This window comes from Xiphophorus hellerii, chromosome 20 (genome assembly GCF_003331165.1).
Source record: "Xiphophorus hellerii strain 12219 chromosome 20, Xiphophorus_hellerii-4.1, whole genome shotgun sequence".
NCBI classification, from domain to species: domain Eukaryota; kingdom Metazoa; phylum Chordata; class Actinopteri; order Cyprinodontiformes; family Poeciliidae; genus Xiphophorus; species Xiphophorus hellerii.
In genome coordinates, this window is record NC_045691.1 from 29,865,546 (window position 1) to 29,889,874 (window position 24,329).

At 41.0% G+C, this 24,329-nt stretch overlaps 1 protein-coding gene across 5 annotated transcripts; it reads right to left on the reverse strand.

Moving 5' to 3' along the window:
• Positions 1 to 10,045: 10,045 nt before the first annotated feature.
• On the reverse strand, positions 10,046 to 23,030 carry LOC116710903 (casein kinase II subunit alpha-like). 5 transcript variants are annotated; one of them, XM_032550198.1, is made up of 13 exons: positions 22,861 to 23,030; positions 20,588 to 20,728; positions 20,387 to 20,498; positions 20,200 to 20,301; positions 18,329 to 18,379; positions 18,032 to 18,091; positions 16,839 to 16,922; positions 16,489 to 16,599; positions 15,160 to 15,261; positions 13,501 to 13,601; positions 12,815 to 12,963; positions 12,627 to 12,716; positions 10,046 to 11,441 (listed from the first exon to the last, which is right to left on the reverse strand). In XM_032550198.1, exons 2-13 carry the CDS (start codon positions 20,686 to 20,688, stop codon positions 11,332 to 11,334), a joined length of 1,173 nt encoding a protein of 390 aa, XP_032406089.1. In that variant the 5' UTR covers positions 20,689 to 20,728; positions 22,861 to 23,030; the 3' UTR covers positions 10,046 to 11,331. The 5 variants fall into 5 exon arrangements, with proteins under 5 accessions (XP_032406089.1, XP_032406091.1, XP_032406090.1 ...); XM_032550200.1 differs by having other exon boundaries at positions 20,588 to 20,821; XM_032550199.1 differs by having other exon boundaries at positions 20,588 to 21,455.
• Between the last annotated feature and the right edge of the window lie 1,299 nt (positions 23,031 to 24,329).

Sequence of the window (24,329 nt, forward strand, 5' to 3'; positions counted from 1 at the left end):
CATGTATTTTCTACGGCAGTATAATGCTGTGAATATTCTGGTCAGTAACTGCTGGCATTTTACAATTTTTTACCGTAAATTTACTGACTTTCTTTGCAGTTTCGACTTACGGTAGTTCCATGTAATTTCTACGGTAATGCAATGTTTTTGGATACGACGGTCAAAAACTGTTGGTTTTTTACAGTTTTTTACCGTAAATTTACTGACTTTCTTTGCAGTTTCGACTTACGGTAGTTCCATGTAATTTCTACGGTAATGCAATGTTTTTGGATACGACGGTCAAAAACTGTTGGTTTTTTACAGTTTTTTACCGTAAATTTACTGACTTTTTTTACAGTGTAGAGAACTGTTCAACTAAAGAAGCAACATTAACGTACAGTACTGAAACGAAACAAAATGACAAGCACAAGATCTTGTATTCTTCATTGATGACCCTTCCTTCCACTGCATCATCGTACACCTCCTTTTCAGCCATGTCCCAAACCTCACAATGACACAATGGACAAAAACAAAGGAAGTCGCAAACTGCTACTTGTTAGCAGATCCGTGGCTAGTTGTCAGAGCTGAGCGTCATCACTCACTCTAAATTTTGCTCACTCTAAATTGCGTGTCAATCATATGAAAACCTTAAAAATCATAAATAGGCCACCCATTCCCTTCGTAGCTATGTGCTTTTAAAATGTAAGGTGATTGCGCCCTCTACTGGTGATTACGGAGCACTGGGATCAGTCAGACTGTTGGTATTGGAGTAATAGAAGCAGCTGGGCTGCAGTACACTGCCGGTATCTCTGGCCCTCTCTGTTACTCATTGCTTCTTCAATTGAATTGAATTGAATTCAGAAATACTTTGTTGATCCCAAAGTAGAGGAATAAAGCATTCTATCCCTGAAATTGTAATTCCTTAAAACCTGATGCTTCCAGTGTTCAGGTTCATTTTCTGTCTGAACACATAGGAAATCTTAAAAACTAAGTTTCTAGTTGTTTCCATCATTTATGTGTCTGTTGAAATGGAGTTACAACAATGTGGGGAAAATAAACGTTTTCTCACCGAGAGAAGCTTAAAATGGCCATTTCTTAAAATCTGATGCCTGTTTTGAATGTTCAGATTGATTTAGTGTCTGAGCACACCACGAAGCTTAAAATGGAAGTTTCTAGTTACTTTTGAACAGACACATGTTTGTATGGGGTTAGTGCCAGTGGACGCCTTATTTCCATTTCCATCTGCCTCCTACAAATGAATTTGGAGTTGCTCTTTATTTCCCAAAGTTATGGGGGGAGGAAAGGAGAGAATCGATATTTCAGCTGCCTGAAATAATCCGTTCCCCCTCCCTAACATGGGAACAAATTAATTTTCCAGAAAGTCTTTAACGGTGCTTATTCCTCTCTTCATCAACAACGAATCCTGTGAATTTGGTGACATTTTATCATTATTTGCCAAAGTTATGAGGGGGGAATTGTATATTTTAGCCATCTGAAATAATCCGTTTCCCCTCTATAACATGGGAACAAATGTTAAACAAGTCTTTAACTCTGTTTATTCCTCTCTTCATCAACAATAAATTATGTAAGTTTGAAAACATTTGCTCATTATTTGCCAAAGTTAAAAGGGGGAACCACATATTTTAGCTGCCTGAAATAACCTGTTCCCCAGACATAACATGGGAGATAATTGTTTTTCTCACAATCTCCTTTAACTGTTCTTAGTCTCCTCTTCATCAGTAACAAATCCTGTGAATTTGGTAATATATACCCTTTATTTACCAAACTTACTTGGGGGGGAACCATATATTTTAGCCACTTGAAAAAATTTGTTCCCCCTCCATGACATGGGACCTTATTATTTTTTCACAAACTCTTTAACTATGTCGATTCCTCTCTTCATCAACAACAAATCCTGTGGATTTGGTGACATTTGATTATTATTTTCCAAAGTTAAAGGAGGAGAACCAAATACTTTAGCCACCTGATATAATCCGTTCCCACTCTATAACATGGGAATAAATTAATTTACCAGCAACTCTTTAACTGTTGCTTTGGAAACATTTGCTCTTCATTTCACAAAGGTAAGGGGCTTTGGGGTTTAAACTATCTTTCCATAGCTACCTTATATTAAAGTCCTGTAAGGATAAATACCAAACATAGTTTTCAAAATGTCACTTATTAACCATTATACAACATACATAAACCAACACACCACAGCAAACTCAGGAACCTAAGGCAAACATGCAAAGTACTGATTTTACTGGTTTTATTTTTTGCTTAATTGATGATATTGTTTGTTTTTTTGCCCCTGTTTTATTTATTTTTCTGCAGGCTGAGGTTGATGCTGCTGTCCAGCTGCTACTGAAGCTGAAAATGGGCTACAAACAGATGACTGGTCAGGACTACAAAGCAGGACGTCAGTGAACGATGCTGCGCCGAACAACAGAACGGCAGCAGATTTGGCCGGTGAGGACGACACGGTGGATCCATGGACCGTTTCAACCACCAACGCCAAGGGAGCCGATTATGACAAATTAATAGGTGAGAGTCCAGTTAGCTTTAAGCCTGAGGGGAGGGATAATCCACCGTGGCGGATTGATAAACAATGCTTTCTCTTATTTCATTTTATTTTGTATTTTTAGTGAGGTTTGGGAGCAGTAAAATCGACCAGGAGCTGGTGGATAAAGAAGGTTTGTGGACAGAAGCCCCATCGCTTCCTACGAAGAGGAGTTTTCTTCTCACACACGTTTGTTCTTCCAATTAATAACTGACAGATTAATCATATTAATGCAAAACTTTTCACATTATAACTATGAACTTCAGTATGCTCTATTTTAGTGCATAATTTAGCATAATGTTTTACATCTTTTGGAAATAAAAATGATTTCCGATTGTTTTCAGCTCCCTCACTGCAAAAACACTAAACCTCACCACGTAGTTTTGGTCCAGTTTATTGTGCAAACATCTTAGTACATTTAAGATAAGATACAACTAACTTATGAGTAACTTTTCAGGAAGATATAGGAGCTTGTTTTACGTCAGTGATTCCTTAATATTGATGGAAAAAATACTAGATTATTTCACTTATAACTGGGGAAGAATGTTTTGTTTTAAGTATCATATTCTGTGAATGGAACTAATAATTCTTCAGCAATTTTAAGGAATTATTTACTTAAACAAGCTTCTATATCTTGCTGAAAAGTTTAGTCATTTTTGTCTTATTTTAAGTGTACTAAAATATTTTCACTAGAAACTGGACAAAAAGAAAAAAAAAACTTGGTAAAGTGTTGTCTTCAAAATTCAACTTTACTGATCCCAAAGGGAAATTAAATGTTGTTGTGAGTCATATAGATTTGGTTAATGATAACATTACCCAAACCACGAATTTCAGTAATTACATTCAAACTAATCAAACTCAATTTCTCAGAAAATAATCCTAAATAATAACTAATTAAAATGGATTTTAAACACAGAAATAGTCTAATTATGGTAAGGCTGAACAATATTACAGTATCATGAAATAAGTGTCTTATATCTGTATCAATAATGTTTTTGTTAGTTTTTCTGTTTTCAATATTTGGAATACATTCTTGTTTAATCCATAGTTTTCACATCACAATGCTTTTTAATTTCTTTTTTTTATTTCTAAGCAATTATGAGGAATGGAGGTGAAACCAGAAACTGCTGCTGCGCAAGTGACTCAACAGGCTGTTGCTAGGTAACCAAAGAGCGAGAACATTATTTGATTCCACCAACCTTGCTTAGCTAGAGAGAGGTTGAGTTGGCATCAGCTGGGTCAACAGGCCCGTTTCCCCTTTTTCTGTTTTCGGACACAATGTTTCCTTTTGACCTGTGGTCCTCGCACCCTGCTGTGCCAGTCCATTGTCTCCCAAGTGCGGATTTCAGCCTTGGTGACATATTACCAGCCGAACTGTCTCCAATAGCCATCAGCTAAGCCGAGCAGCGTTCAGCCGTAAAGTTTGTTTTTATTCAAACTTCAGCAGTTTTCTAGTTGTTCTGCTGAGGCAGTGACATCAATGTGTGACATCACGCAAATTGATGTCACAAAGAGCGATGCACACTTTGTGGAGCTAGAGGGCATCACAGAGCTGCACGCTTGAATTCTACGGTCATAACCATTGAAGAAGAGAGACAGAGAGCACGTAGTAGTATCCTAACAAGAGATTGAAAATGAAAGCTTTTCGAGATAAAGAGGCAAATCCTAACACACAAGTAAAGAAAATCACTGAGAAGTTTTTGGATTTGTCCAGAGAAAAGGGATCAACAATGAGTTGCAGCAGTAAGACATCGTCTTGTGATTCTGGAAAGGAAAAAGTACAACAGACATTAGCTAAAGAGACACAGAAGCTCCATGGGATATTGAAAGAAGTTGGCATGATGTCCATTGTAAGACAGTCTCTGATAAAAGGAAATGAGGAGCTGAAGATGCAAGTTCTGAACATAGAACAAGCTGCATTAGAAAAAGACAAGCTGCTTCGAGACAAAGACGAGGAATTAAACAAACTGTTCCACGTAAACAAAACCTTAAAGGAGAACAACACCACCCTGGAGCAGAATACCACTGCCTTGGAGAACAAAAGCACCTCCCTGAAGCAGAAAATCAACACCCTGGAGAAAGAAAAAAATACCCTGGAGCAGGAAAAAACTGCCCTAGGGCAGAAAAGCACCGCCCTTCAGCAGAGAAACAATGTCCTTGAGAAGGAAATAAATACCCTGCAGCAGGAAAAAACTGCCCTAGGGCAGAAAAGCACCACTCTGGAACAGAGAATCAACACCCTGGAGAAAGAAAAAAGTACCCTGGAGAAGGAAAAAACTGCTCTAGGGCATAAAAGCACCGCTCTGGAACATATAAACCAAGCCCTGGAAAGGGAAATAAATACCCTGGAGCTGGAAAACACCATTTTCAACGAGATAAACACCGACTTGGAGCAGGAAAGAGCCTCCTTGGAGGAGAAAAGCAACTTCTTGGAACAGATAAACACCGGCCTGACGCTGAGAAGCACCTCTCTGAAGCAGAAATGTAATATCTTGGAGAATATAAACACCACCTTGGAGCAGGAAAACGAGGTCCTGGAGCAGAAAAATACTGACTTGAAGAATATGAACACCGACCTGCAGCTTAAACTGGAGCAGCTGAACCAGCAGCCACCTGAACAGAAAATCAGCGAAAACATCAAATCAGTTTCAGATCAGCTACAGAAGCAGCCTATATTCAGACGTGTCATCACTGGCGTTTCCAATACCTTCCTGAAAATGTACCAAACAGGTACTCTCAGGTACTGGGTTGACACTTGGTACTGCTAAATAAAGAAGTGTGATGAGGGCTCCAAGCTTCATGCTTGAGTATCTGTGGCAGAAAGGCTAGAGGACAACAGAACTGCGGTGTCAGGGGAGCTTGACACTTGGGGACTTATGGCGGAAAAGCTTAACGCTTGAAAGATGTTGACAGGAGAGCTTGAGGCCCGCAGGACTGCGGTGCCATGGGAACTTGAGGCCATCGAACACAGGTCTCCTTCGTCACCAGACAATTCCTTTGTCGCCAGGTCATCAGACCGTTATTTATCTTATGAACTCTAGTTTTACTTTTATTTTAGTTAGGCGTCAGATGAGGAGCTTGGGGTCAGCAGAGCCTCCCGGCCTGCCTCCAGGGCTTCGTATCAAGTCCTGTTGGTCTCCAGGCTGACCTCCAGGGCTTCTTAGCGAGTCCTGTTGGTCTCCAGGCTGACCTCCAGGGCTTCGTAGCGAGTCCTGTTGGTCTCCAGGCTGACCTCCAGGGCTTCGTAGCGAGTCCTGTTGGTCTCCAGGCTGACCTCCAGGGCTTCGTAGCGAGTCCTGTTGGTCTCCAGGCTGACCTCCAGGGCTTCGTAGCAAGTCTTGTTGGTCTCCAGGCTGACCTCCAGGGCTTCGTAGCGAGTCCTGTTGGTCTCCAGGCTGACCTCCAGGGCTTCGTAGCAAGTCTTGTTGGTCTCCAGGCTGACCTCCAGGGCTTTGTAGCAAGTCCTGTTGGTCTCCAGGCTGACCTCCAGGGCTTTGTAACGAGTCCTGTTGGTCTCCAGGCTGACCTCCAGGGCTTCGTAGCGAGTCCTGTTGGTCTCCAGGCTGACTTCCAGGGCTTCGTAGCGAGTCCTGTTGGTCTCCAGGCTGACCTCCAGGGCTTCGTAGCGAGTCCTGTTGGTCTCCAGGCTGACCTCCAGGGCTTCGTAACGAGTCCTGTTGGTCTCCAGGCTGACCTCCAGGGCTTCATAGCGAGTCCTGTTGGTCTCCAGGCTGACCTCCAGGGCTTCGTAGCGAGTCCTGTTGGTCTCCAGGCTGACCTCCAGGGCTTCGTAGCGAGTCCTGTCGGTCTCCTGGCCTGCCTCCAGGGCTTCGTAGAGGGTTCCATCGGCCTCCAGGTTCGTATTTGGTTTATGTATGTTGTATAATGGTTCATAAATTACATTTTGAAAACTATGTTTGATATTTATCCTTACAGGACTTTGATATAAGGTAGCTATGGAAAGATAGTTTAAATCCCAAAGCCCCTTACCTTTGTGAAATGAAGAGCAAATGTTTCCAAAGCACAGTTAAAGAGTTGCTGGTAAATTAATTTATTCCCATGTTATAGAGTGGGAACAGATTATATCAGGTGGCTAAAGTATTTGGTTCCCCTCCTTTAACTTTGGCAAATAATTTCTGGCAGCTGAAATATCGATTCTCTCCTCTCCTCCCCCATAACTTGGGGAAATAAAGAGCAACTGTTTCCAAATTCTCAAAAAATATTATGTGTGAAAGCATGTAATATACTATAAATTTCCTTAATCCAGTAATCTGTCATATTTTACATTAGAACAGGATTTACCAGGAAGTCTACACTCTCATCTTTTCAGGAAGTCTTAATTTTTGTGCCCTGCTATCAGCCAGCTTCCATCCTCTTATATCAGCAACGAAAAATTATAAATACACACTACGTGTTGGAAAACTGTGTTTGGTGACTGACTTTTATTTGTCAGACTTAAGTGACAAAAGTTGGAAAAAGAGCGATTCTCTTGGCGTTTAAAATAACAACACAAAACAGCGTAAGAAGACCTCGTTTATTTATTTATTTTACAATTTTGTTATAGCTTCTTTTTAAAACAACAGCTGCCGATTAAACTGAATGTTACAACCTTGACATGATTATATGAGTTGTTTCAGTTGTGTATGAGTTATAGGAGTTGTCTTCAATTTCTCGGACCAAGAAGGAGAAGGATCAGGCCTGGAAAGCTCTGAAGGAGAGAGAAAACATTCTCAAGCTATTAGATGGAGAAAAAGAAGCAATGTTTGGTTTTTCTTCTTTCTTTAACCCACATCTCATCCTGTCCTTACAGACTCAGACAGGAGAAACTGCCCTGTAGTGTAAACATTCATGTGACAGAGTTTTAATAGTGTGTAAAATCAGCCATCTGACTCTCAGCCTTGAGTAACTTTTTACTCAAATGATCTGAAAATGATGGTCAGATCATTTTCAGATCTGACCATCTGAAAATGGTCAGATCCGCCTCTCTGGCTGCAATGCGCGCTCCCGACACAGGGGGCGCGGATTTTCACAGGGTCCTCGCCTGCTGGTTCCTTTTGCCTATTACACACAACAGATGAGTCGGACGAGAGACGCTACAAACAGTACAAAAATAAAGTCGAAGATCTTCAAACCTCTTTAAGAAATCTTGAGAGGAGTTCACAACAGCAAGTTAACAGGATTTCGAAAGATAGAGACCAAGTTTTGTCTCAAAGCGCAGCAGATAAAGTTACAATTGAAAAGTGTCAAAGAGAAGTTAAGAGACTTCAGAACGAGATGTCCCGAAAGAATCAGGAGATTTTGAGCGAAAATGTCAAGTCCAAATTGGTTGGTGGTTCGGGCCCACCCAGGGACGACTGTCAATGTTCTTGAAAAGGCAGTGGATGTTGCCTGACTAAGTATCAATGATTGTTGAATTTCATCTGCCATTCTAGGCTGCACAGTGGCGCAGTTGGTAGCACTGTTGCCTTGCAGCAAGAAGGTCCTGGGTTCGATTCCCGGCCGGGGTCTTTCTGCATGGAGTTTGCATGTTCTCCCTGTGCATGCGTGGGTTCTCTCCGGGTACTCCGGCTTCCTCCCACAGTCCAAAAACATGACTGTCAGGTCAATTGGTTTCTCTAAATTCTCCCTAGGTGTGAGTGTGTGTGTGCATGGTTGTTTGTCCTGTATGTCTCTGTGTTGCCCTGCGACAGACTGGCGACCTGTCCAGGGTGTACCCCGCCTCCCGCCCGGAACGTAGCTGGAGATAGGCACCAGCAACCCTCCCGACCCCATTAGGGACAAGGGTGAACAGAAAATGGATGGATGGATGGATGACAAGTCCAAATGTCTTGCGGACAAGATTGAAGTTCCGGAAAAGCAGTTGAAAGAGGCAGAGAAAGAAAATATAACTCTTCGCGAAAAACTGCAACGGTGGAAGTCATAGATAAAACTAAGCACGAGTCTACAGCAAGGCTCAAGTTGTCAAGTGAAGGCATATTAGTTGATGAAGACCGCAAGGTGCGTAAGCTCTTGGAGGATCAGGCTGAGATCAACGCCAAGCTCTTAGCCTTACAACAACAGCGAGAGGCCGTGGTTGTAACAATAAGTTTTGAGCTGGAGAGAGAAATTACATCCTTAAATTGTGAGATAAAGGCACTAACTGAAAACAAGCAGAGGGATCAGGAACTCATTAAAGAAGTCACCGAAGAATTGTTTAAGGTAATAAAAGAAAAAGAAAAGGTGTACTCCGATAAGAAGATGGAACTTGAGAATTTGAAGGAAGAAGAGAGGCTAAGGTAGAAGAGGGTGTTGCAGTGGAAGGACCGAAAAATGCAAAGTTGAAACACAAACCAACGATGAACAAGTCAGTTTTCAACCACCCGTTGAAGAATCAACCCTCCAGCTGCCCAAAACAAAGTCAGTTCATTATCAAAGAACTTTGCCTCTGGGTGAAGGCAAGTTACTGCCAGATTTTAAAGAAGTCAGTAAAAGTTAAAACAACTTAAGCCAACGCCCGCTAGCGAAAGGAAGCCTGAAAAGACACCATTTAAACTGGCAGGCAGGAAGCTTGTTTTCAGGGAAACTGAGTGGAGAAAAGACAGCGGTCAACCTGGCAGGCGTGCCACACTAGATGAGAAAGGTCAAGTTCCCTCAGAGATTAGAGGCGACTCATTGCCGGCACTAACTCGGGCTCGTTTCCAGTGAGAGTTGGACTCCGCCAAGGCTGCTCTCTGTCACCAATTCTATTCAATTTTTTTTTATTGACAGAATTTTAGGCACAGCCAAGGTGTTGAGGGGATCCGATTTGGTGGCCTTAAGATCGCATCTCTGCTTTTTGCAGAAGACGTGGTCCTACTGCCTTCATCAGGTCTGGATCTACAGCTTTCACTGGAGCGATTCGCAGCCGAGTGCGAAGTGGCCGGGATGAGGATCGGTGCCTCCAAATCCGAGGCCATGTTCTTGAGCTGGAAAATCTGGTTAGGGTGCCTCCTGGACGCCTCCTTGGTGAGGTGTTTCAGGCACGTCCCACCAGGAGAAGACCCAGGACATGATGGAGGGACTATGTTTCTCAGCTGATCTGGGAACTTCCGGACCAAGTGGCTGGGGAGAGGGAACCTGGGCCTCCTGACTGAGAGAGAAGAACAAATCTTGATCTGACGAAGCCGACTGCGGGTTTGCGTACCTCTTGATCATATTTTTAATTGATTGTTGAAAAAGATAATTCAAAAAAAGAAACATTTAATGATTCATTTTCACGTCGGTTTCAAAAGAATACAACACGTTGAGGATTATTGTTTGTATGAGCCCGAAACGTCCCTGCGAGCTCAGCTGATGTCGATATTTGTTTCGTGACGTCTGTGCGAAACCTGTGAAGATTTGTCCCCTACTGGAAGTGGGCACTGCAGACCGCAGAGCAAATATGGCTGAAATATTACACCATTCGGCAGAATAATAGCCCCACAATTAAGCCTCTTTTTTTTTTTTTTTTGCCTCCAACCGAGCGAGCTTCCATCCGTTCATATTCAATTCAACTCAGAAATATTTTATTGATCTCAAATTAAATATCAGCAATAAATACAAATTTATAAATGAGTACGATGTGTTGGAAAGATATCGATTGTTTTAAAGTTGAGACGATAAGTTGGACGCTTCTCTAGGGAATTAAAGAAAAAAAAATTGGAATTAGCCCATTTTTTTTCTCCACTTCACTTTTTGATCATTTGTTGTCATTTTACTGGCAAATCGGTCAGAAAAACTGAGATGCTGTTGGATCTCTGCCTCTCTGGCTGCACTGCGGGTCCCTGCGAACAAAGTCCAACACCCAAAATAGCATTTGTTATTGTATTTGTTGAATCTCAAGTGAAAATGTATAATAAATAATTCATTTTTAATGTTTATCAATTTTTTTAAAAAAACAATTGAATGAAAGGTACATAGACACGTTGTACACCTTCATCTCTTTGTTTTATGTCAGAAACAAAGAGATGGACTATATGGCAGTGGTTCCCAAAGTGTGGGGGGCGCCACCTGCAGGGGGCGCAGTGCCATTGCAAGGGGGGCTCGGGAAGCGGTAAGGATGGGAAAAAAAACTGTTACATAAAAGTGTTTCACTGTAAAGATGGTTTGTAGTGCGTTTTGTTGCAACCTGAAGTGTGAAATAAACTTCAGTGGAGTTTGAAAACAAAATATGTGTATAGGTTTATGTCTGGTTGCACCATGTGTGTGCCCAGTTGATTTTTTTTTTTTTTTTTTTCTGGGGGGGGGAGATTTTATTGTAATCCATAGGGGGGGCCCAGAAAATCTTTGGGAACCACTGCTATAAGGCATGGCGACTCTCCTTAGTTATGGAGTTAAATAATGTGGATTATTAATTAAACTGTATAGAATGCGCTCCAGGTGGTCCTAAAAACGTTTCCATCTTCTTGTCCGGTCGATGCTGGTCTTTTTGACCAACCCTGACTCATAACGAAGGTCACAGTCAGGACTGTTGAGATGTTATAGACAACACATGCTCTTGGACTCAACGTTCTGAATGTCAAAATAACCCTAGGGAGGTAATAATGTACATTTTTGAGACAAAATTTCATTTTGGTTATAAAGTTAACATTTTGGATCTTACTGGAGAAGTAAAAAAAAAAAAATTCACCTAAACAAACAAAAAAAGTTTAAAAAGAAAGAAAGGTGGCCTCCTGTTCAAAGGGTTATGTGGCGCCATCATAGCAGGGCATGTGGAGCAGCAGCTGTCCGCTCTGGCCCTTTCCGCATTCGGGCAGAGTCATGCTGGACTGAAGATGGAGAGGTTGCGCTGGCTGTCATTGAGGAGCAGCGGCCACCGGACTGCTCATGGAGTTTGTGTTAGCCGATAAGACTGTGGAGCCGCTGAGAGGGCCGAGGGCAGTGGAGGCTGGCAAGGCAGAGATACCTAAAGTGGACACAAGCGGGTAAAAAGTGGGCAAAATGACAAGAAACAACATCCTGGCAGACTAGAAACTGTTGGCAGTCTGCTAAACCAGAAACAGGAGCTGCGCAGATCTTTGTCTCTATTCTGCCAACGTCAAAATAAAACACAATTTCGCAATTGCGGGGTTTCCGTTAAATAAGAATTGAATTAAAATCGGACGTCAATAAGCTAGTTCGCGCAATGAATCTTTAAAAATGATGGCAGCGACGGATGTTAGTTACATAAGATATACATAACTCAGCCAAGGCGCTATCGCTCATCAGAGACATCTGCGTCTTATTCCAGCGTTGGAGCGGCAAGCCCCGCCTACTTGGAGTGGCTACGTATGCAGCGTGTTGGGGGAACTAGTCTGTGATTTTAGATAAGAGCTGCGGATTCAACACGTTGGAATGACACATTTTTTTATGTAAGCTGTTAGAGCCAGCTGCACATTGTCTGAAAATAGCAAAAACAAAAAATTACAATCCACAAAGACTATTTCCCCGTCTTCTTCGTGGTTATTGCCACGAAGTGACGTCCAGTTATTGATCAAGTGACTCCTGTAGTCCGAAAAAAGTGTTTCTATTATATCAATTTCGATAACGGTGAAAAACCACCTTCTCCCAACGCAACAACTTTTTATCAAAAAACATGTTTTGCTTTTTTTTGGCTGTTTGTTTTCGAAATTGCCGTGTTTCCATTAAGCAAATTTATTTTCAGAATTTCAATTTGTGCAGTTCTTTTATTAACGGAAACGCAGCTACTGCAAGTAGAAAACTTCCTGTTCATTGTCTTTGCTATTATTTTTGCACTATATCATTTTCCATCTTCTTCCTTTGCCTCACAGACTGGCCTTTATGCAGCAATGGTCGAATTTCTCACAGTTGGAAAAAACGCTAAACAACTTTGTCAGATTCCACCTGTTCTACTTGAAACAAAGAGAAACCTGAAGATATATTGAACCTGGTAATGAATTGGAATAATTAAAAACACGCAGCAATAAAGGGAGCAGCAATGACGAATTATAAAACTCAACTTTTCATCCCCCAGTCGGTCGTGGCAGGTGGCCCGCTCATACTGAATCGAATTCAACTGTGGTTTGATACAGCAAAATTAGGAAAGCCTTTTTCAGAAATGTGACAATAAGAGTGAAGCATGTGTCCTCACCAGTGACCACGCTGGCTGCAGTAACAGCGGGGTTATCGCCTGGCAAGTTGGCTGATCCAGCCATACGAGACTGCTCCTTCACAACGGAGACTGTGTGAACGGCAAGCAATATAAATGAAAAAAATAGCTGTTGGTTGTTTTTTTTTTTTTTTTAATTCTGCTCTCATTGTGCACTCTGGGACTCTTACAGAAGTACGGGTGGTCCATTGCCTCGCGGGCGGTCACTCGGGCCTGGTGGTCGTAGCGCAGAAGTTTGTCGAGGAAATCCAGAGCCTCGGCGCTGACCAGGTGCTGATTCTCGCTGTGGACGAAGCGCTCCCACCGTTTACGAGAATGTCTGCAGGGAAACAGAAGTGGCTTTCAAACAGGCTGCCCTGCTGTGGTTAAATTATCTTAAGGAAACTGCTTTTAAACAAAATCTTACAAAGTACTTTTGGTCTAGTTTTTAGTGCAACTATTCTAGTCCACCTGAAATAAGACAAAGTGACTTATAAGTAACTTTACAGCAAGATATAGAGGCTTGTTTTAAGTCAATATATTCTTAATATTGATGAAAAAGTGGCAGATAAATTAACTTATATCATGGGAAAATATAATCTGCCAATGGAACTAAAACCTTTTCATCAACATTAATGAATCATTTACTTAAAACAAGCCTCTATATCTTTCTGGAAAGTTACTTGTAAGTTATTTTCATCTTATTTCAAATGTACTAAGATATTTGAACTAAAAATTAGACCAAAATTACTTGGTAAGATTGTGTGTTTTTTGCAGTGTAGATCCAGCTTTACCAGTGAATGTTATGGTCAGAAAAGGCCAGCAGTAACCAGCAGGCTGTCTTTAACATCCAGTCTCTGAGGGAAACAACTCGTACCTTCCCAGTATGTCATTGAAGCGAGGTTCCAGCTCGATGCTGTACTTGTCAATATAATCGTAGAGGTCTTCTGTTCCCAATACTTTGGCTATTCTCACCAACTGCAGGAGAACAAAACAGAAACAATCTTGTCAGTACTGTTAAAGACGCGCAGAAAAAACAAACAAACAAAAAAAACTTGTTAATGAGAAAGATAAGCCTCTTGGAACATCTGAAAATTACAAGAATTATTGTGTAGGCAGTAGGCCTGAAAACATCCTCAGAATATATTTCTGAGAATACGCGATATACACTGCAAAAATGTCAATCTGTTATTAATCAACTTTATAATTCCAGCGGTGAACTTTGACTCTCTGATTGTTTTCCAAACTGCCGCAAAGAAACAACAACAAAAAAAGGTAGTCGCTCTCTTCTCACACATCCTGAGGTAACCGCTAACCAGTTAGCTTTTGAAAACAGAAGTTACAGCGCAGGTCAGCCTCTGCTTTTAGAAACTGTAGTTGTGACAGGGGAAAATATAAAAGTCCCACCAAACAGGAGTTAAATGACGACAACTGAATTGTCAAAGATCAACGACCAGCCCTTTGCTGTGCACTTTAATTTTACTTGAGTAAAATTTCTGGATTCTCTACCCACTGAATGAAGAACAAACCAAAACTTCCCCAGACGCAGACACACAGCTGCAGGTTTTGTTAAAGTTCCGCCATTTTTTTATTGAAATAAACCGATTTGGAAACATTTTCTTTTGCCTGATTTTATTAGTTTTTGTTACTTGTATGAATTATTTTCATTTTCATCCTTAAATTGCCTAAATTTACACTTAACTTTACATTTGGAAATTGTAAAGTTAAATCCGATTTTGGCCGATGCCATTTTTTTTTTTGTCAGAAATGTTGCTTAAGGGGGCGTGCTGTGGTGGCGTAGGGGGTTAGCACAGGGGGTTAGGCCTTAGTCCTTGACGCGGACGTCGCGGGTTCGACTCCCGGTCCAGACGACCTTTGCTGCATGTCTTCCTCCCTCTCCTCACCCTCCTTCCTGTCTGCCTACTGTCGAAAAAATACGAGCCACTAGCGCCGCAAAAACTCTTCGGAGAAAAAAAAAAAGAAATGTTGCTCAAGAAAGTTGCAAAAATGAGGTGACTATTGTTACCTGCAAACGTGCAGACATGACCTGGTGGGCGGGGCTAACAGTCAAACCTCTCTAACGGGAGAACAGAAGAGGACGGTGGATGATTTTTAGACCTTTGCTGAGGTAGATAAGATCGACTTCACATGCAAGTATCACGTAAATTAAGGAAATCGGGTGTACCCTTACCTTACACTACAGTCACCTTTAAGGGCACAAATTCCAGTGATAAATATAAATATTTTTAACTTGTAAATCAGAATGCGTACATTTGCAACCATGTAAAATAAAATGACTAAGACAACTATTCTACCCACTGAGCTCCAGTCGTCTTTACAGACACCTGATTAGCATGCCGCTAACCAGATTAACACATAATTCACTATAAAAGCATTTAGAAGTTCGTGGGATTCAAAGACGATGAAGAGACAGAAAGAAAAACATCAACATCAATCAATAAATGCTGCGTGCGTAGTTCTCACTGCGGGCAGTGGCTAAAACATCGTAGAAAAAAAAAAATGCAATGCACTTTACCTGATCGTAGTTGTCATGACCGTGGAAAAATGGTTCCTTCCTGAAGATCATGCTTGCCAACATGCAGCCCAGGCTCCACATGTCCAGACTGTAGTCGTACATCTGCAACACAGAGTGGAAGAGCTAACGTACCTGAACCGTTTAAAACATGAAACAAAACCCAAACATTTCCAACGTCGCTTTACATTTGTTTCAAAATGCCTTTTTTTTTTAACTCGCTTATTTTGTAGACTCGACGTGCGGAACAACAAAAGTGATAATAGTGTAAAATTCAAACAAATGGGCGGAGCCTGGAATAATCCTCAAAGTTTAGAGCAGCATCTGCTTTTGTTGTCCTCCCATCAAAGGGAAGACACACTTCTTAAGAGCAGAACACACACCTCAGTCAAAAATAATCCAGGCACCAGTGATGCTTGATGCCTCCGATTTCCTTTCCGATCTAATACTGAGTAAAATCGAAGATGGTATCGACGATACCGATCCGATACTTTGTGCAAAAACACTTAATTTGCCTGTTAAATCTAAAATAAAAAAAACATGTTGTAATTCAAATCCTGGCTTCATAAAAAGAACACAAGACATCATTTTAAACTTAGAAGTACTTTGAGATAGCAGCGTCGTTTATTATAGCTAAGCTATTTCAGCAGCAGCAGAAAATCAAACAAAATATGTGAAAATGTTTCAAACTTTAAAAAAAATAAAATAAAATGATTTACTTAAATAAATCCTTGTGTAATTTTTAAGAACTACTATAAAATGAAAGCTGAAACATCTCCATGTCTGACTGAGCAGCAGCATCACGCCGCGCTTGGGCATTGCATCCTTTGCGCATTGCAGACTTACCAGGCGGAAGAAAAAGTAGTTCCACGTCAACCTTGTGTCGTTTAGGCAAAATCTCAATAACTTTGTCTCTTTCTAACGTGTTCTTGTTCAGCTACTTTATCTCAAGTGACTGAAGTGTTGAAAGTGTTGATGCTTGGATTTGAGAATTGATCTTTAGGCGTAAAGGTTTGATACGAGAAGTATTGATATTCCAGTATCGATCCGGCCAACCAGCTTCTCTGTCATTCAAAAGAAGCAACAAACCTAGCGCCTAGCTCAATACTGTTCATTTCAAATCTCTGATTATTAGTTTTTGGTTTTTAGTACTACTCAACAGGAAACATAGTTTAAATTATCATTTTAATTGGCTAAAATGTTGTTCTAGTTCAAAAATATATGCATATTAATTGCTTTACATGCGTCACATGATGCAGTATAGGGCTCAGTGAGAATTTAGCTGCTGGCTACCTACTACAAGCCAACATGAAATCCCTCCCGCAGCCGTACCTGGTAGTCCACCAAGAGCTCGGGTCCTTTGAAGTAGCGCGAGGCGACTCTCACGTTGTACTCCTGCCCTGGATGGTAAAACTCTGCCAGGCCCCAGTCAATAAGCCGCAGCTGCGAGAGCAAAAACAGGACGTTACGATCCATCGTGACGGACTTGTTGGGTTTTTACTGGCCAGCAATGACTTCTGTTCGTCCTGGATGTCTGATTATTCAGGTTTGTCTTTAGCACGTGCAAACCGTTTCTGTCTCGTTCAACAATTCAATGCAACCATCGTAAAACAGAAGCATGTGAAAGAAAACGCTGGTGTCGATCACACGTTATGGAGTGGGATTTTGGTGTTCTTGTCGACCTTTCGATGCTCGTGATCGATCATGACGTTATGTGGCTTCACGTCTCTGTGCATGATTCCCATACTGTGGCAGTAATCGAGTGCCTGCAGACAACATGAGATAAACATGACGTTTACACACACACACACACACACACACACACACACACAGGATAACACACAAAAGGTAAATGGAAAAAGAATTTAAAGTACCGCCAGATGTTTTCACTGAGTAACTGATCAAATTATCTTAATCTAATACTTAAAAATTACATCAACAGACAAGCAAAAACATATAATTAAGATGGAATTTTGGTATTTTAAAAACCCAAATGACAATTTATATAAGGAACATAAAATAAGAAAGCATGCAACAGAACATTTCTCAAAATCAGTTTCTTTCAATAATAATAATTTTAAAAACTTACGAACCTTTAACAAAAACATCAGCTGTGTGTCTGTGTCTGGTGAATTTTTGGTATTTTCACTCAAGTAAAAGTGAAAAGAAAAAAAAAAGTCATCCAAGAAATTACTCAAGAGTGGAAAAGTATTTGGGGAAAAAAGCCTGCTCAAGTAACTGATTAAATGATCAATCATTTAATATTTAAAATTTACATCATCAGACGGACCAAGATATAAAGTAGAAAATGACAATAATTCGTATAAGTAACAAAACAAAACAAAAAAAATCATAAAATCAGGCAGAATCTTTTTTTTTTTCTAAGCCAGTTTCTTGCAATAAAAAAAACTTCTGAAACTTTAACAAAAACATCAGGTGTGTGTCTGGTGAATTTTTGGTTAAAAGATGTTTGTTCTTCATTCAGTGGGAAGAGAATCCAGAAATTTCACTCAAAATAAGAGTCGTAATACAACAAGGCCACTGACATTTAATGAAATCTAAATGGCTAGACATAAAACAGACACATTTGACATCTAGTTCTGTTTGGTTGTTGAAACGTCCATTTTTATCTGCGCGGCTGAGATGCTCCGTTTAAAACGTAGTCTTCACCATCGCAGCTATTGCTTACGGTTCTAATGGAAATTTCATTTTGCAAACTGTAAGAATCTTATCATGGTAGCCAATAAAAATCAATAATTGTTTCATTCCTAGCGTGAATAACTCGAGGCTCAAGTGTTAACGCAAGCGCAATGTTGAATGTTGTTTATGGTTGTCTGCGTCATTTCCCAAGCAAACACAGCAAAGCGCTCCTCACCTTGAGGATCTCGTACATGTAGAAGCGGATGTCGGAGTCTGTCAGAGTTTGGTACAGTTGCTACAGATCAAAACAGTCATTAAATTAGCTATTTTAAACTGATTACACACATTCATAAAGCACGTACAATAACGATACTCCGCATCACGACACTTGAACTCATCAAAAATGAAATCAAAAGACAACACACACACACACACACACACACTGGAGAGCGGCACATGAAGGGCAAAAAAGACGACTTCCAACCCCATGCACCGCAACGGAGAAACAGTTAAGTTAGAGTTCTGTACTCACCTTAAAGTCTGTGTTGTTTACATGTTCAAAGACCAAAGCAGGCGTCCGGGACTAAAAAAAACCCAAAAAAACCCAGAATGAAACCGGCTTGTATTTGAGTTTTATCAGTTTAAAACGATTTTATCTATGTAGTCAGAGCCTCTGGGTAAACTCAAACAGGAAGGAAAGCTGTAGACGTGCAGACACTAACAGCACTGGGTACAAATCTACTGGGATGTTTTAAGGTTTATTATATTGATAAGCATGGTCAGCCGTTCCCTGGGTGACTAATAATAACAACAGGGCTCTCTCCGGGAAACATGCAACATGACAGAAAGGTCAAAACGTGAGCACGGTGCTGTGATTGGACGAGACGTGTGAAACCGTTTGTGTTTGAGACTCTCTTCTTGATTTGATCCAATTTCTGTGTCTTGAGACCTTACTGGTTTATTCTACCACATAAACACGTTAAAGACATTTCCTGTTGCTACATTTACTTTTTGGTGGCGACGGTGGTCGCCACCAGGAGTTTGTCCCGTAATCGGTGGGTTTGAACACTGGCTCTGTCGTTGTCTTTGGGCAAGGCACTTCACCCGACTTGACTGAATGTAGTGCGAAGCGCTTTAGAGTGCTCTGGACTTGATAAAGAACTATACAAGTACAGGTCATTTACTATTTTTATGGTTCCGTGTTCCACATGGGTTTTGGTCAGGTTAAGGGCTTATTAGCTTAGCGCCAGCTTTGCATCCGTGCTACTCCTATCTCTGAGGCTCCTCCTCTCTCTTGCTCTGTGTGTGTCAGATGTTTAGCTACTCCACTGCCTGCATTAGTGATGACGATAATGATCTTTCTGATTGGCTGCCAGCCAATTTATCAAGCTGCTAAACTCCTCTAGCGTAGAAAGCGCAAATGGACAAGTTTCCGACGTGAAAGACAGGGAACCGCCCGTCCTTCTACGGAGAACACTGCTGCTGCTCGTCCAACCAAAACATTTCTGTGAAAAGTGACCAAAACTCTACTTTTCAATCAATTAAATTGGGGATAGTTACCCATTTTGCAAACGTACTTCTTATGAGAGAGCCCAGGAACATTAAGACCAGCGGTGTCCAAACTTCTTTGGCTTTGGGGCCACAAATTTAAAGCTGTAAGTTACTTGGGTGGGACACAATTTTTTTATTTATTCTTTTGTTTTTTTTAATTAAAATTGCAAAATGTATTTACATTTTTTCATACTGATGATCATCAACAAACTAAACACATTATTATATTATTTTAATGAACCAAGCAGAGTAGTTTGATTTCTGTAGGACAGTGTTTTGTAGATTATTGTAGAATAGAAACTTTAAATAAAATGGAAGGTTTGACTAATTAAGAGAAGAAAAAAAAAACAGCAAAACATCGTAAATTTGTTGGGTTGATAATTTTTTTCTTCACAATGTATGATTATGATAATTTTTCAACTACGGAAGGTAACATAACTATTTGACTGTGCTATAAAATGATACTGTGTTGCTGGAAAACACAGTACTGCCCCTTTAAAAATATGTTTCTGCACATTGTCTGAGCAGGCGAACCAAATTTAGGTTGTTACAGAAACGTCATCGAGGACCACCCGCAATTGTTCCGAGGACCGCAAACGGCCCCTGGGGCCACACTTTGGACACCTCTGATTTAAAACTACTTGGAATGCAACCACATAAATCTATCCATAGCCAGGACTCACTTAACCATATACTTACAAACACACATTTCCCAAGCCCCACAGAAAACGATAAGCTGGTACAAGTGGTAGGTTGACAACTCTATTGGTACAGCAGTGACATTTCAGAACCCTAACAATAATTACTGTCGTAAACAAAACAAAAAAAACTAAGTGTGCTACATGTACTTACTACGGGGTCCTTTACTATATCGATGAGAGAAATAATATTAGGACCTCCACGCAGGTTTTCTAAAATCTTGATCTCGCGTTTGATTTTCTTCTTCTTCACTGGCTAAAAGAGAAATCGTTAAGCAGCGTTAGAAAAATCGGCCGAGTGACCTTTCGCCTTGTTAAGGCATTGTCCCGGTAGGGCTTACCTTTAGGATCTTTACCACCACCTTCTCGTTGTTGGTGATGTTGATTGCCTCGAACACTTCGCTGTACTTGCCACGTCCCAACTTGCGCACCAGCTGAAAGTCATCTTGATTTCTTCGAAGAAAGAACGAGAGGAAATGTCATTTCAAGTCCTAGACGAGGACTTCGAAAGTGTTGATCATAAAACGCCCCGAGTCATTTACCCCCATTCCACAACATGTGACTCATAGTCCCAGTATTCCCTTGGGCGATGAGTGTTGACCTCTGTGTACACTCGTGCCCGACTTGGCAAAGGTCCTGACATCTCTGACAGCTTGGCAGTGGCAGTTTTGGCTTAGGTACGGCTGGAAAGAAGGGAAATGGGGGTTGGGGTGGGTGACGGGTTTACCTGAGGGGCGGAAGGGAGTGAGGCCCCCCCCAAAGGTACGGTGAAGTAGCTGACAAAAGACGAGATAAAAGAGATGGAGCAAAGTATTCGATTTTACTGGAAGAGAAAATCAGTTCACTTACATAGCACCAACACACAATAAACGTCAAACAAGTCATTTTAATTTTATAATTCAATCGCATATACAAAGGATCCTAATCATTATTAAGTTCAGGTCATTATTCAAATGAGACTAAAAACTTTTCAATCGAAGGAAACCCAGAAGTTGGCATCAAGTCAAAGACTGCATTTCAGATTCATAATTATTTGTTTAAGTAAGGTTTTCCAATCTTCATTTTGTGAGCAACTTTTTCGGTGACTTCACTCAAACCCTGACTGTCACTCATTTCTATACAGCATTAAACAAAAATTCTACTATTCAAATACAGCTTCTGTAGCCGAGGATCAAACCGCTGAGCTCCCCGCCTGCGGCCACTACCCATCCTACACTGCACCCTACAGTCACAAGCTTTGGGTAGTAATTGAAAGAAAGAGATCATGGATACAAGCGACCTAAATTAGATTCCCCCACAAGGGCGTCTGTACTCTCCCTTTGGGTGAGAAGCTCGGCCATCAAGGAGGGACCGAGAGTAGAGCTGCTGCTTCTCCACATCGAGAGGAGCAGGTTGAGGTGGCGCCGACATCTGGTTAGCAGGATGAAACCGGACAGCCTTATTTGACGTAGGGTCCGTGTGTATGCAGGTAGTTTGTGTTTTCGAAATCTTCGATATCTATTTGTTTTCAGATATCTACCAAGCACCCAAAATAAAGAGCCGTGCTTTAAAAAAAGGGGCCAGTGAGAACCTTTTATATACATACAGTGATGGCACTTGGGGAACTTGTGTATCAGAACGACAGGCTACTGCATGAGCCTAAATAAGAACGGTCCATTAGTCTAATGGAAGACCAAATGACAGTCTACTGTAGCATTATCCACAGTGTGAGGTGGAGTACATACGTTATATATATATATATATATATACACATATGCTACATATAGTAGCAGCACCAGCTGCTACTATATTGGAGTGCTTATACATAAGACAAAAGCTATTTCACATGGTTGGTCTTGATTATTTAGCTAATGTCTATGAGGACAATTAAAGTACCATATCCTTTGCAAAAAATTCTGTATGTCAAAGCTGTAGGCATGTTGATATTAAATATCACTTTATCAGATGTGAAGGTACAGTTATTCTGGAGTACCGTCCAACTAAGGAAATGGTTGCAGACGTACTAAACAAACCAACAACAAAGATTAAGTGGAGGAAGTTTGATACGTTTGTGTGTTGGTGTGCTAAAAATGTATTTGGGTTGAAGCATTAACAGACCGAGGCGGTGTATGGGGGTTGGTTGAATGTTGTCTTTGTGGTTTAGTGCTCTCATTTGTTATTTATTTCTGCTTTTCTATCGGTTTGTTTCGCGGCACATGATGACATATCTAATTTAATGTGAAACCAAAAGGCGTGTGCTCCTTCAAACAAATGGGAACAACACGCAGACCAAACACGCTTCATGCGCGTCACGTTTTGCACCGCCGCTAAGTGTCAGGTTTCCTCCCGGTTCCAGCAAAGCTCAACATGTAGCAATAAGCGAATAGCGCCATCTAGTGTTCGCGACGGTTCTTTTAAAGCAAACTTTAAAATAGCGGGACTCTTGTCCCCGCTGCGTGCTTTAAAGGGACATTAGATACTAGGTAGTAGTTATGGCGATAATGGATTATCTGTGGACACGCAGGAACAAAAGCAATATTTACTAAAACTTTCATTTCCAAGAAGAAGGACATCATTATTATTAATATAATAACTTGGATTCCCCAGTGTACTTTAGTCCCACGTTGTCCGGAATATGCATGTGCAGCAATCCTGCACACCGAAAAACTCCATTAGTATTTGGAAAGCTAATAATGTTTTCCTTCTCGCTAGCACATGTTAAGGTGAGCAGCAGATTATCGTCTCGAAGCGGCCCCATTGCAGTAGCTGCTAATCACAGGAACACATCTGACGCTCATTTCCAGTCATTCCCTGTTACGCACAAGCAAATATTTACCCTTTTTTTTTTTATCAATCCGCCGAAAGAAGTCGATTTCGACGAGACATCAGTCCTGGCCACAGTTCGGTCCAGTGGGCCGGGGTACGGTTTCTGCCGTATCAAAGACAAATCTGGCCCACCGAATATACGTTCCGAAATGTTGTAACGGAGGCCGAGGAGGGACAACCTTGTTCTCAGTGGCGAATCATCTGCGCAGGAATAACCTTTTTTATGTTTCACATTTACGTATTTGTGCTAAGGAGCAACTAGGCGACTGTTCAATCGTTTGTCTTTTATTAAGAAATCATCATCCCTATGCAATGTGTCTTCTTTACAGTGTTGCTGAGCCTTTTTTTTTTTTTGTCATAACTGTGATTTTGCTTCTTTTTTAAGCCATCCATAATGACCTGGGGCCTCATGCATAAAAGAGTGCGCAGTTTTCACACTAAAACTTGGCGTAAGGAAAAGTTTAGAAAAGTGCGGCGCACACAAAAAAAAATAATCGGATGCATAAAGCCGTGCGCACCCACGTGGACGCGCACCTTTCCTTTATCAATCCTAATTTGCGGGAAATAGAGCGCAGCTGCTGGTCCGCCCTGTAAATTAGTATAAATAGCTACCCGGAAGTCTGCCACCACGTGAAGCAATAACCATGGCAACGTCCTTGTTCGAAGCAGTATAAGTATTTGTAGTAATAATACTTATATATTTTTTTATTTAAAAGGTGCTTTAAGGACACATAATGTCGACTCACAAAAATAAAAATACATTTTAAAGAAGAAGTGCTAAAGAAAAAAAATCCATATTAAAAAAAAATTAAAAATAAAGAGATCCTTCAAATACCTGTTTGAACAGCAGCGCGTTCAGCTGGATTCAGAGAGTCCTTTGAGTGGGGAATGTGGACGTTTATTCTAAATAATAGAGATGCTTCATGTCCATAAAGGCACATTCACAAAGCGGGCGACTCAACTGAAGGGTGACTGCAGCTGGACCGGTACCGGTACCGCACGGCTCCTTCTTTAAGTTTTGCTCAGAGCTCCAGGATGATCAGTCTGGATTAATCTAAACGCTCATAAATCATCAACTACATTTACCAGCAGATCAATATGACCTCTGATCAATCGCTTCCTCTGAATCCTGCCATTGGCGATGTTCTCCATCAGAGCCAAAGCGCCACAATTACGCGGCTCACCTTTGCGCAGCTATACGTGTGATTGCATACACACCTTGATCACCTTAAAAATAATCAAACCTGTTGATTATTTTTAGTCAGCAGGTTTGAGTTAATCTGCTGATCCAGCTTTAGTGAGAATGAAATGACCCCATAGATGCATTTCATGCGCTGCGGCGCACGGACCAATGCGTTACATCTTTATGAGACAAAAACTGAGGAATAGTACTATTTACATTCGAGCGAGGTTTTCACATACTTTTATTTTTATTTTCTTTATTTTGTCTGCGTGTTAGCTTATTGTCTGAGGATAAAT

Coding starts and splice junctions, on each gene's coding strand:
- LOC116710903 (XM_032550198.1), bottom strand. CDS start 20,688: ATGTCAGGACCTTTGCCAAGTCGGGCACGAGTGTACACAGAGGTCAAC. Junction 13,602..15,159: donor GTCATGACAACTACGATCAG/GTAAAGTGCATT, acceptor GTTCTCCTGCAG/TTGGTGAGAATAGCCAAAGT. Junction 12,964..13,500: donor TTCAATGACATACTGGGAAG/GTACGAGTTGTT, acceptor GTTTCCCTGCAG/ACATTCTCGTAAACGGTGGG.